Raw genomic sequence first — 11,734 nt, forward strand, 5'->3', positions numbered from 1 at the left:
ACAGCCCGAAAGTCAAAAGCATGAAAAGAACACAGTGTGGAGGAAATTTTGCTCAGTGACCCAAAATTATTTCAACTAGATATTTTGACCCTAGCTATGCCGTGGGATATATAAATATATATATATAGACACACACACTAAGGTGAAGTAATTGTTTTTAAAATAATTTTAAAAATATAAAATTGCATATGATAAAACCAGTAAATAAAAAAGCAACAATGAAGATTGTCAAAATTATAAGAAAATATTATAAAAAAAACTCATATCAAACCAAGATAATTAACTAAATTATTAACCTAAAACATAAGATCAAGATAATTCTATAAAAAAAATAAAAAACAAATAAAGGATGATTCAAAATTAATTAAATATTAAAGAATAAAATTAAAATAAAATAATTAAAAAAATTTAAGAAAATAATGAAGCTAACTCAAAATAATTCTCTAAACTTATGATCAGGCCCATTAAAACAAGATTATCTCATAGAAGATAAATTAAAAAAAATAGTACAAGAATCTTAATAAATTTAATGGTGAGAGATGAAATTAAAAAAAAATCTAAATAAAAATTAAAAATAAAAACAAAAACTATTATAAAACCTAACTTACCTAAACGGGTTAACTCAATAATCTCATAATTTTTTATTTAAGTTGAGTTGAGTCTCAAAAAACAAGAGGAGAAATGACCTAGCTTGATAGGATCAAAATCTTGGATTGATCAATGAAATAAATATTTGAGGGAATATCAAGCCATAACTTGTTGATTTTTTATTATTATTTTTTTATCAAAATAATATTATTTTTATTTTTTAATTAAATAAAAAATCAAACAATTAACTAGAAAAAAATTATGTCAAAACCTATTAATTTTTTTATTTTTTATCAAAATAATATTATTTTTACTTCTTGCATAATAAAAAAAATTTGATTAACCCCGGTAACCTTGTTCACACTATGCATTAAAGTGTAGAAATACTATTTTAACCTTGTGTGCTCCATCCTTTGGATTTTGAATGGCAAAATAGTAATTATACTGTGCATTGCACTCTGTACGTGTACAGTAAAACACCGTAGTAGGGGGCTTAAACATACCCTTATCATAGGACGCGCAGAAATATCTGAGACTACTGTCCACCAGGGACTGAGGGAGCACTTACCACACACCAAGGTCAACTCATCGCTTGATGGTATTGGTTTCTTCAGGGCTAAGTGGACTTGAGAAACAAGGCCTTCGAGTTTTTAGGGCATATAATCTTCCATCATTTTAAAGGCCCACAGGCTTAAGTAGCGAATTGGAATTATTGTCGTCCTTGGAGTTAACATGGGCCGAGTTCAGCCTCCCAACGACGTGTAGCTTTGTCTCCAATGCCACGGTCCAGTTTTAACAGTACTATTATACGAAACAGGATTTCTTTATGGCAGATGTCCATGGTCAAGCACGCAGCCAGCATGATTCCATCATCCTTCTGGACAAACAGCAGTATTATCTCATGTGGTAAAAATCCAAGTCATAGATACCACATATCATGCATCAAAATCAATACAACATTTTTCAAAATCCCACTCAGAAAATATAAGAAAACAGGGATGCTATTAACAAACCTCACAAGAACATCCTATTGAATATTCATCAGCGTTGAATCATATTTTCTGTTCTCTTCTTGTTGTAGAGAAAGGAGTGTTCAGAGCAGCACAGTGATGAGCCAGATCATACAGTCATTTTTCATATATCCCAGCTATGCAATATAGAATGTCAAAAGATCCCTTTTTCTATCTTTGCTCTAGCTCACAAGCTAACCCCGTATCCAGCAAAAATCAACGATAACAGCGCCAACCTTGATGTTTCCTACTAGAATGGAAGAAAAGGGTGATTAAGCAGCAAGAGAAATTGATTCGGATGCGTAGCATCCAACACTTGTGGTCAGAGGGTTCTTTTATATTTTCAGAGTATGCTCTCCATGGATTCTGATCTGCGAGTTTAGATGACCTACAAGCAACAGTACCACCATGAAAAGGGCTATCTTAGTTGGGTTTATCAATGTCGTTTACACTCATGTGAATATCTTATTTGTTTAAGTTTACTGAAAACTAAAAGCTTACTCTTGACTGGCTAAACGCTCTCACTTCAAAATAACTAAAACCTATTTACACATTTGCTCTGTAAATTTGGATAGCAGTCAGGCAGTGGCCAAAATCAAGCAGAGCCAAAGGTTGCTGTTTGGTCTGTTTCCCTTGTTTCTAGAGTAGACGGGAATAATTTTATACAAGAAAAACATTGATGTTTCGGCTGAAAGGAAAGCGTGCATTGACAAGACCATCTAAACTATGAACTTATGTTTATAACAAGAGTCTGTTACAACCTATATTTCTACAAAGCCAAACATAGCCTGAAGGGGGTAGCAGATATTCTCCATATATAGGATAACTCGAGCTTATAACCTCCTAAACCTTGTAATGGCAGTTCAAGAATCATGAAGGCCAACAAATAATCAGAAGCAAAGCACAAGTATTCTTTGAAAATCAACATTAGTACTGCTTACCTGTTAATTACCAAAAACTGATGAAGAAGATCCTCATAAAGGATAGAGTGGAAATAAGAGTCCCTCCTAAAAGACAGGCTCGCATAACTTTTGCCCTTCTTCTTGGGCTCACTGATGTGAAGTGGCAGAGAGCTACCTCCAAAATTGATTCTCCATCCAAAAAGTATACCTACAATAATATGTTTTAATACTGAGAACTTTATGAGCACCAAGAAGTCTTTTCATCAGAATAGTCTCCAAATCCCACTTCCTAAAGATAATCATGATAACGTCATGCATAAACAAGCACAAAAAACGAATTAGAAGCAGCATTTTGTCAAGTAATTGCCTTCAGCAACAATGCGTATAAGTGCATTTCAAAATTCCATTCTCAACACTCAAACTATAGGACACCACATGGTTTAGTACAAGTAGCAGGTTCTTACTCTACATGGGAAGTTGAGGTAGAGTTGAAGAATGAATTAGTGGGATGTGGCAGAAGAAGCAGGTAATGCATGGAAGTTTTTATTAGTTGAGTAGACTCATTGCCAAGTTGGTTAGACCAAGTAGTTTTATTGTGTAAAGCTCTTATATGCTTATTAGGACAGCAAGCAGATGTACTTAGCAAGGGGCAAGCAGAAGCCGCTAAGCATGCAAAGGATATTGATAACAGAAGTCTAGCTAAAGATAATCCCTACCACAGTTAGTGTTGTGGGTAAAGATCATTAGCTCTCTACTTGTATTTATCTCGTGTCAAGTATATCAGATTGTAACTTAACACTTGAATATCTATGAAAGAGCTGAAACCAAATTCCCCTAAGTTGGTGTTATCTTCTGGTCAATTATGCAGGACATGTTTTCTAATCAGAACACATATGAACATGAAAAACTATAACATCAATAAAAAAAAGTATCTTTCAGAATCCCCTCACACTACATACCCTTACTCTCTCTTTGCAAGTTCCACATCTCTAGGCACATGCATGCCGCCTAATGCCTGTTCCTCCCTCACCTGTCACTTGCAATGCATCCCACTGATACCTGCCCCTCCTCCCATGCTTCTTCTAATCCCACCCCTTCTCTGTCCTTAGGTGTTACTTATGCAAAGCAGAACATCACTTCTATATACATTGAGGATCAAAGACAAGTAGCAGTAGGACCACAAACCTTTGATTTTATCCCTTAGAAAAGCTTATGTAGTCATTTGTCAAATTGAAATAACTGGATAGCATAAAATTTTCTTCTAGATAAAGTAACTCAGCTCTACAGACTTTAAGGTTGTGGATAGTTGGTATGTGAATCAAATGACCTCAAATTAACTTTCCATACTTGCACATATGGATCTCTTATTTATATTCACATGCATCAAGGCATAATGGGCCACCAAACCAACCCCCCTGGTACACACGAAAGCTACTGAGCTTAAGCACTTAAAACAAAATTTAAAATAGCAAGAAATTACCGGCAAACTGTTGAGGAGGGCTAGGGTAAGAGAGACGTGGAATGTGTACATTAAGCTCTTTTCCAGAATGTTAGGAAGTCGTGCACTGAAAGAAAATCCCCAACGAGGTTGATATGCTGTTAACCTAACTGAATGTGCCATCGAGATCAGATCACCAACAAAAACAAAAGTCCCACCACATTTATGCTCTGAAAAGTCTGAAGCTCCAGAAGCTGGAAATGAATTTCTTCCAAGTTGCGGGCATTCTGGAGAATAAGGGCTTGCAAAGGTGATCTCAACCCATATTGACCCTGGAAGTGGAACAGGGTTTAAGCAGTACTCCTCCTAAAGGCAATGCCAAAGCGAACGCAGTTGCAGTTAAAATTAAACTACTACATCTTCTTTCAAATTAACGTGATAAACAAAGGCAATGACATTGTGCAATTTCATACCACACAGTGGCCCTTAAGAAAATAAGTTAAACCAATAAGAAAATCCAGCTATAGATATTATGACATCAATGTTTGACATCAAAGGGTTTTGATACAGGCAATGCTGGAAAATGTCTAATGTGTACCTGTGAACACAAGCAGCTACTTCCTTTGGTTATCTCTGTAACCCAACCATCACCACATTTATTAAGCTTGACAACATCCTTAGCATTCAAGCAGTGCCTCCTCTGTCTTTGGCTTATACCATCTTCAATATTGACATTATCTGATTTGCTTGAATTGAAGCACTGAACAGCTACAAATTCAGTAAGGTCATCAGGACAGGCAGATTGATTTTCTATGAAAAGCATCTCATTGCTTTCTTCTATCACAGAAGTAGGGACACAGTAACCCTTCATTTGATGAACTATCGCAAGACCTTCAAAACTTTTTGAAAGATTTGAACTTTGAAGTGTCCATTCATCTATTAAAGCAGTGGTCTCCATCCATTCCTGATCATTATGGATGCGTTTTCCATCCAAAGATACAATTGCATCCCCAGGAGACAGATAGCCAGACAAAGGAGAGGTAGAAGGTACATCCAAAACCTATTCCAAGTAATCAGTACATATGCTATAAGTGGGAGGGAAAATTGTGAGTGCATACACACCATCGTATAGAATGTAAACCAGTAAAGATGTCTGTATCATACCATGGGGCTTTCACCATGTATGTAAAAGGGAGACAAGATCAAGGGCAGGAGGAATAACAACAGTGCACAAACTGCACAACACTACAGCGATATTTAAGTTATGAAACCATGTGTCAATTAGATATAGCATGAAAAAAACAGTTGTTAAATTAAATTTAAAAAACGTTATAAATCTTGCTAAGCAATGTCTCGATGAACAATACTATACCCAGATAATTGCATATAAAAATAAATATGATAATCACAATACAAAGTAAGCATACCACAGCGTTATGCCAAACACCAGCACAGTACACACGAAGTGCAGTAAATGGTTGTAGCTCCTCAAGCAACTCATAATTCAAAGCAACCACAGCACCAGGAAACAGAACTGCAAGGAAAATAGCAATGTACTCCGTCGGTATGCCCTCACTGCTTCCGGATGAAAAGGTGCCTACAGTACCAAGCATGAGAATCTAGCCTTCTGCATATTCAAATCTAAAATTTGAGATTCATAAATTTATCCACTTTCACTATCCTTTATTAATCAGTCACATATGCAAATAAATACAAGAAACATTTGAGTTCTGATTCCAAGACTAGATACTTGGCCGGTTCAAACATGTAGATATTATTTTTCTGCTTTATTTGCTAACTTTTGGTGGTGACAGAGGCTTCATTGGGATCTATTTTAACTTTCAATGAGAGTGTGAGACTGATTAGAAAGCAATAAAACAGATAAAAGTGACCTTGCAGCCGCGATGGAATGCCCGAACTCGTGGACTGATACAGAAATCAAAGTAGAAAGCAACAAATAACCAGCATCCGCAACAGATAATCTCGAACCATACACCTGCATTCAAGTAAAGTAGCTACGAATCTCAATAAATATATATATATATATATATATATGTCAAACAAAAACCAGTTGCTACTAGCTAACCTGAGGAGAAAACCCAAATAGTAAAGAACTCGAAAGATCGCTGCTTCCGTGGAATAGGTGCAGAATGTTTCCTAATTCCCACACAAGAATCTGCCAATTCCCATCATCATAAAAAGAGAAGAAAAGAAATGGGATGATCATTTTGCAGGTTAAGAGTGATTAAAGAATTGAGGATTATCGCGTTTAATAGTATAATACCAAAGTGACTCCAAGGAGTGCAGTTAGGCTAAAGCCGACGCCGATTGAAAACCAAATCTTCAACAACTTGGCTTTTTTCCGTCCAAAATGATAGAGAGAGGTGTTTAAGGCAGAAATTTTGTAATCGCAGTAGCAGCAAGATACTGTGTTGGATAAAGTAGTACGAGATGGTCGTGTTGGTGTCCGTAAAGGAAGTAACGAAGCTTGTACTTGTCCCCTCCCATGTCTTCTCCATCGCCTCTCGTCCATTCGCGCTAGCTAACCGTTCTCTCGCCTCCTCGGCACTGCTTCCGTCGATCAAGGAAACTTCTTGAAATATTAGTGTGTTTTTTACTTCGAGCCCACAAGTGTATAAAGCCCAAGTAGAAAATTAACATTATCCTAAAACCAGCGGAAAAAAGAAAACACAGTAAAAATTCATTGCAGATTAAAATAGTAAAATTATTATTTTATATTTCTACAAAAACTAAACTGTCTATTGGAGACAATTAGATCATTTTACAAGATGCATTGATTATTTTAAAATTAATCGGTCATGTTTTTTATGTCACAATTACTTAATTATTTTTACAAGAAAAAAATATTTTACTTAGGTCTAAAAGCTTTTTTGATATTTTATTTTTCACATCACAGGAGAATGGTTTTGTTTTCCTTAAAATTAAAAAAAAAAAATTACCTTGTATCCAGGGTTTTATTTTCACTTTTATTGTGTTTGATTTTATTTTTTTTTATCATGTGGTCTTATTTTTAAAGGTAATTTAATATTTTAATAAATATAAAAAAAAAAAAATTATGGACGCACGCTAGCAAGCAAGTCATTTTTTAATATTTAAGCCATGCGTCAAGCTACCTGTAACAACCAAAAACAACCCTTCTTTGGTGTTTTTCAATTCATCACAGAGAGGCCTATCTTTTTATGCAACCAAAAATAATAACCAAAAACAACCCTTTTTTGGTGCTTTTTAATTCGTCACAGAGAGGCCTACCTTTTTACGTAGCTTGTGTGGCATAATTTGCTCTGGTTTGGCATTAATTTGTTTTTTTAAATTTTTCTTGATCTGTGCATTTAACTTTTTAAAATTTCACAACAACTTTTAATTTTTTTTTTTAAATTTAATCCTTATTATTTCAATTGATATTTTCTCATTTGAGTTATCTTATAAAACTAAAAAAAAAATCATCCCTCTTTAATTTTTTAATTTGTTAAATTTGATTTTATTTTTTTATTGTTATTATTTTGTTTAAGACTATTTTAAAAATTCTTTATTTTTTTATAATTTCATCCTTATTTCATTATCCTTTATTTTTTATTATTATTTTTTACTTTGAAAAATTAACATTAAATTAAACTTTTTGATTGAACCTAAATCAATAATTTAATAAATCATGAATTTAAAATATCAACCTGATAGGAGATTCGCTTGATTTTATTTTTTGTTTTAAGTTTATATTTTTTTTAATTTTATTTTTTAACAATTGATTTAGTTAGAGATTGGGTTCTATTATTTTTTTATTTGTTTTTTTATAGAATTTTTCACCATTTTTTTAAATGACTTGAGTTATATTTAGTCATTTTATTTATTAATTTTTTTGTTAAATTTATTATTTTTTTAAATAGAATTTAATTCAAAATATGATTAAATTTTTAATAAGGAAGGATGATGAAATCCAAATGAAAGCTAAGGGTGAATTATAAGGAATCCAAAATGGGCTGACTAAGGGCTCTATTGCAAAGTGAAAAAGGTTTAAGGATTAAATTGAAAAAGTTCATGATTTATTGTCTTCTTCCACTAAAACAAAATTAAAAACATGCCCACCTTTCAGCCATAAACTCTTCCCCATCTCTTCATCATACCACACGAAATTTTTTCCAAACAATCCTTTGGTATTTGAAGTGAACTCTAAGCTAAAATTCGATGTCTTCTTGCATTTTAAAAACCTGCATGTTCTCTTTCAAAAACACTACTCGATATTGCTCTGCTGCAAAAACAACCTTGAGTCTTTCATTGTCGGTTAAATTTTTGTTCTTTGCTTTAATGAATAGTTATGATCCATTACTCAACATCAAGCTCTTTATCTCCATCTATAACCCTAAAACAGCCTTCTCCAATCAACAATCTTAGCCAAAAACCAACTAAAAAGGGGTCATCACCCTCACTTTCCGAAGAAGGAAGAAGGCGTGACATCTTGAGAGGGGAAGAGAATGCAAATTAACTAACTCTTCTAGCAAGCACAGTAGCAGAAGCCAACTTCTTTCCTCTCAACCTTCATTCCACTGTGAACAAGCTACACTTCCAGCCGCTGTAGTCAGCAGTAACCTCTTCCAGTTACATCCAGCAATCTTCTACACGGACAGCGCAGTCAGTCCAGCAACGAATACAACACCAGCCGATTGCTTCACCAAGAGCCACACCACTTTCAGCAAGATCTTCACCTTCTCAATCCAGTGGCAGCTGCAAGATCTTTACCTTCTCAGTTCAGTAGCTGCTCCTAGGTTTCAGTCTCCATTTAATGTGAGGTTTCTCCAGTCCAGCATGCACTCCTCCAGCAGCAGATTTTCCAATCATGAGCAGTACCTTTTTCTTCAACCGTGGGTGGTCTGTTAGTTCAAACCGTGAGCAGCAGCAAGAGGCCTAAGTTCCAGCATTCTTGATTTTCCTTCTTTTTTTCCATTGATGCTGCGGCAGCAGGTGTTCCTCAGCCACACCTTTTCTCAACTGCAGTGGCAGAGCCATTAGAAGCCTTCCTTTCCTTCCAGCAACAGCATCCAACGTTCTATACCGAGAGAACAGTGAAGGATTTTTTTTTCAATAGTTGCCATGGCAGTTCATCCTTCCAGCAGTTTGAGTTGAGCCTACAAGAGATTTAAGGCCATGTTTGGCTTTACAGAAATTTGTCAAGGAAAAACAAAATTTTAGAGCCCGTAAGGCTTCTTTGGCAAGTATGTCCCACCAAAATTTTCAAGCCTTGTAATTTTATTTTATTTTTTGTAGTGTTTTGCCGAAGTTTTGAAATATCATTTCACAATTAATTTTAAGTTCTCCATCTTATTTTTAATTCTTTCATATTTAATATTTAAAATTATAATCTTCACAGGAGGTGATTTTTCGTATTAAATAAATTATTTTTTTTATGTAGAAACAATAAAATTTCCTAAAAAAATACATTTAAATATTAATTTTCTAAAAAAAAAATACAATATATATGTATAGAGAGAGAGAGAATCTTTTAAAAATATCAAAATTCAAGAAAAATAGTTTTATTGATATTTTTACATGTATTTTTAGATTTAATAACTAATTTATTAAAATAATAAGAACTTGATTTATATTTCAAAAATACTAAAACATTTATTTTGTTTGTATTACAAACTAATATATTAAATTTTTCACTAGATTAGACCTTTATATTTTAGCACTTTTCACAAAGTGGTTCTTAATTTTGTATTTCTTTAATGTCGTCCTTAATTAAACTTTATATTTCAAATTTATTTTAATTAAGTTCTTGATTTTATTAATTTAGTCTCAATTGTATCTCTAATCTTTCAATATTTGTGAATAGATTCAACTTAGGTTTCCGCACTTGATTTTTATTTAACTGAGTCATTGATTAAATTTAAAAAACTCATTAGAAGTTTAATTAAGTCTTTGGATTTCATTAATTTTAATAATATTTGTCTGATTGACTTTTAAACTTAATTTTTTTAATTAAATCCTTAAATAAGTTAATTAAACATGTCAGGAATTTAATTAAGTCTTTAGACTTAATTAATTCTTTCAATTCTAATCAAATTTAAATTTCAACCTCAATTTTCTTCCTTTCTTCATATCATCGTGCCAAATCATTTTAATTTGACTATTCTTCTAGTATTTTGATCTTTTGCAACTCAAAGGTTTGTTTTCTCATGCCCTGAAAATATTTTTGAATTTTATATTTTTTATTATTCTTGAATTTTTTATTAGAAAGAAAAGTATATAATTTTTATAAAATAAACTTGGAGGGTCCAAAATTATATTATGACATAAATTAATTAAAAAAGTTATTGGGATATTATTTGATAGGGTATGATTCAATTCCTACCTGTTTTTAATAGGATTACAACATATGCTGGCAAGTTATTTTGTTTCAGTTTAAATTTTTTTTAACAAGAATATAAGTATATAATTAAATAAAAATATTAAATAGGAGAACATGGTGCAAAATTATAATTTTTTTTAATCTGGGTCTATCCCTTAATGTCTCAGTGCTCTTTAGTTATCATTAACTATCTGTTTTAGCATTTATTCGCACCTATAGCAATCAATCAATCTATTCGGCGTGCTAGTTCAAACTAACGCATCACCAAAAACAACATAAAAAAGGAAATTCTCAAGGATAGTCAACTTGCAATTAAAACATTAAATTAAATCCGAATACATATTAAAAAAATATTATTATTTTTATCTATACATATTAATAGTGTAATTTAAAACATATAATTGTATTAGAAAATAATAAATTACGTTTATACTTATGATGCTTTAGTTTAAATATTGCTAGAAATTACATTAAAATACAAAACATTACAACAATTGTACATTTTAAATCATATAAACTGTGTAGTGAAACAGGGTATAATAGGAAAAAAAATTATTTTCAATATTTTTTAAATACCAAAAAAATATTTGATAAAAATAAAAATCATATTATTTCAAAAAGTTAATAGCTCAAAACCTATTATTTTTCAATTTATTTTCTACAATACTATCAAACATTAATATGTGTGTGTGTGTGTTAATCACTGATTAAATTTACCTTTGTCCGATATTAACACGATGTGTTAATACAAGCTGGGTTAGTTTAACGTTTGCATTCCAGTTTCAATCAAGCAATGCTCGAGTCTCGAAAACTGCAGTACTTAACAATTAAAGCGAATTATCTATCTCGAAGAAAAACTTATTGAATCCTAAATTGAAAATAAAAATGATAATGTAAATTAGGTCATTATTTATGAACGTCTTCAATTCACTAAAACAATTGCATCGTTGTAAATTTGCCCTAGAAAAAAACAAATCACCCTCTAATTACGTTTTGCATTTGTCAACCCCATAAAGGAAACTCATTTAATTTAAAATATATTATCATAGATAAATTATTATGAATTTCATTAAATATCACTTAAGTTCAATTATCATAAGGTTTGAATTATAGGTTAAATAAATTAACTCAATTTAACTAGTGTATTTTTTAAAAACTCAAACCAAGTTTTAACAGGTTTACTAATTTCATTTTAAATTGATTATTTTTTTGACACCTTACCTGAGTCAGAAGCCGAGTCGTCCGGATCTCAAACCAACCTCCTAGCATTACCAGCTATGCTTTTAGGGGTTCAAAAGAAGACAGGAGGCTTTAATTAAAACTATAGCCTATATATTTGGGGCTGCTGTGATAATAGGAAAAACATTACAGGCGGAAAATAAATAAAATAGAAGTGGGGTAGCTCTAACAGAAATAAGAGAAAAGGGAAGGATTC

General features: G+C 32.3%; 1 protein-coding gene across 2 annotated transcripts; it reads right to left on the reverse strand.

Moving 5' to 3' along the window:
* Window positions 1-1,492: 1,492 nt before the first annotated feature.
* On the reverse strand, window positions 1,493-6,557 carry LOC105123146 (membrane-bound transcription factor site-2 protease-like). Of its 2 annotated transcripts, XM_011022652.1 has the most exons (9): window positions 6,223-6,557; window positions 6,025-6,114; window positions 5,831-5,934; window positions 5,366-5,513; window positions 5,103-5,183; window positions 4,537-4,998; window positions 3,981-4,304; window positions 2,540-2,708; window positions 1,493-1,986 (listed from the first exon to the last, which is right to left on the reverse strand). In XM_011022652.1, exons 1-8 carry the CDS (start codon window positions 6,469-6,471, stop codon window positions 2,547-2,549), a joined length of 1,620 nt encoding a protein of 539 aa, XP_011020954.1. In that variant the 5' UTR covers window positions 6,472-6,557; the 3' UTR covers window positions 1,493-1,986; window positions 2,540-2,546. The 2 variants fall into 2 exon arrangements, with proteins under 2 accessions (XP_011020954.1, XP_011020955.1); XM_011022653.1 differs by lacking the exons at window positions 1,493-1,986; window positions 2,540-2,708 and having other exon boundaries at window positions 4,042-4,270.
* Window positions 6,558-11,734: the final 5,177 nt, after the last annotated feature.

Source organism: Populus euphratica, unplaced genomic scaffold, assembly GCF_000495115.2.
Source record: "Populus euphratica unplaced genomic scaffold, PopEup_1.0 scaffold8.1, whole genome shotgun sequence".
NCBI classification, from domain to species: domain Eukaryota; kingdom Viridiplantae; phylum Streptophyta; class Magnoliopsida; order Malpighiales; family Salicaceae; genus Populus; species Populus euphratica.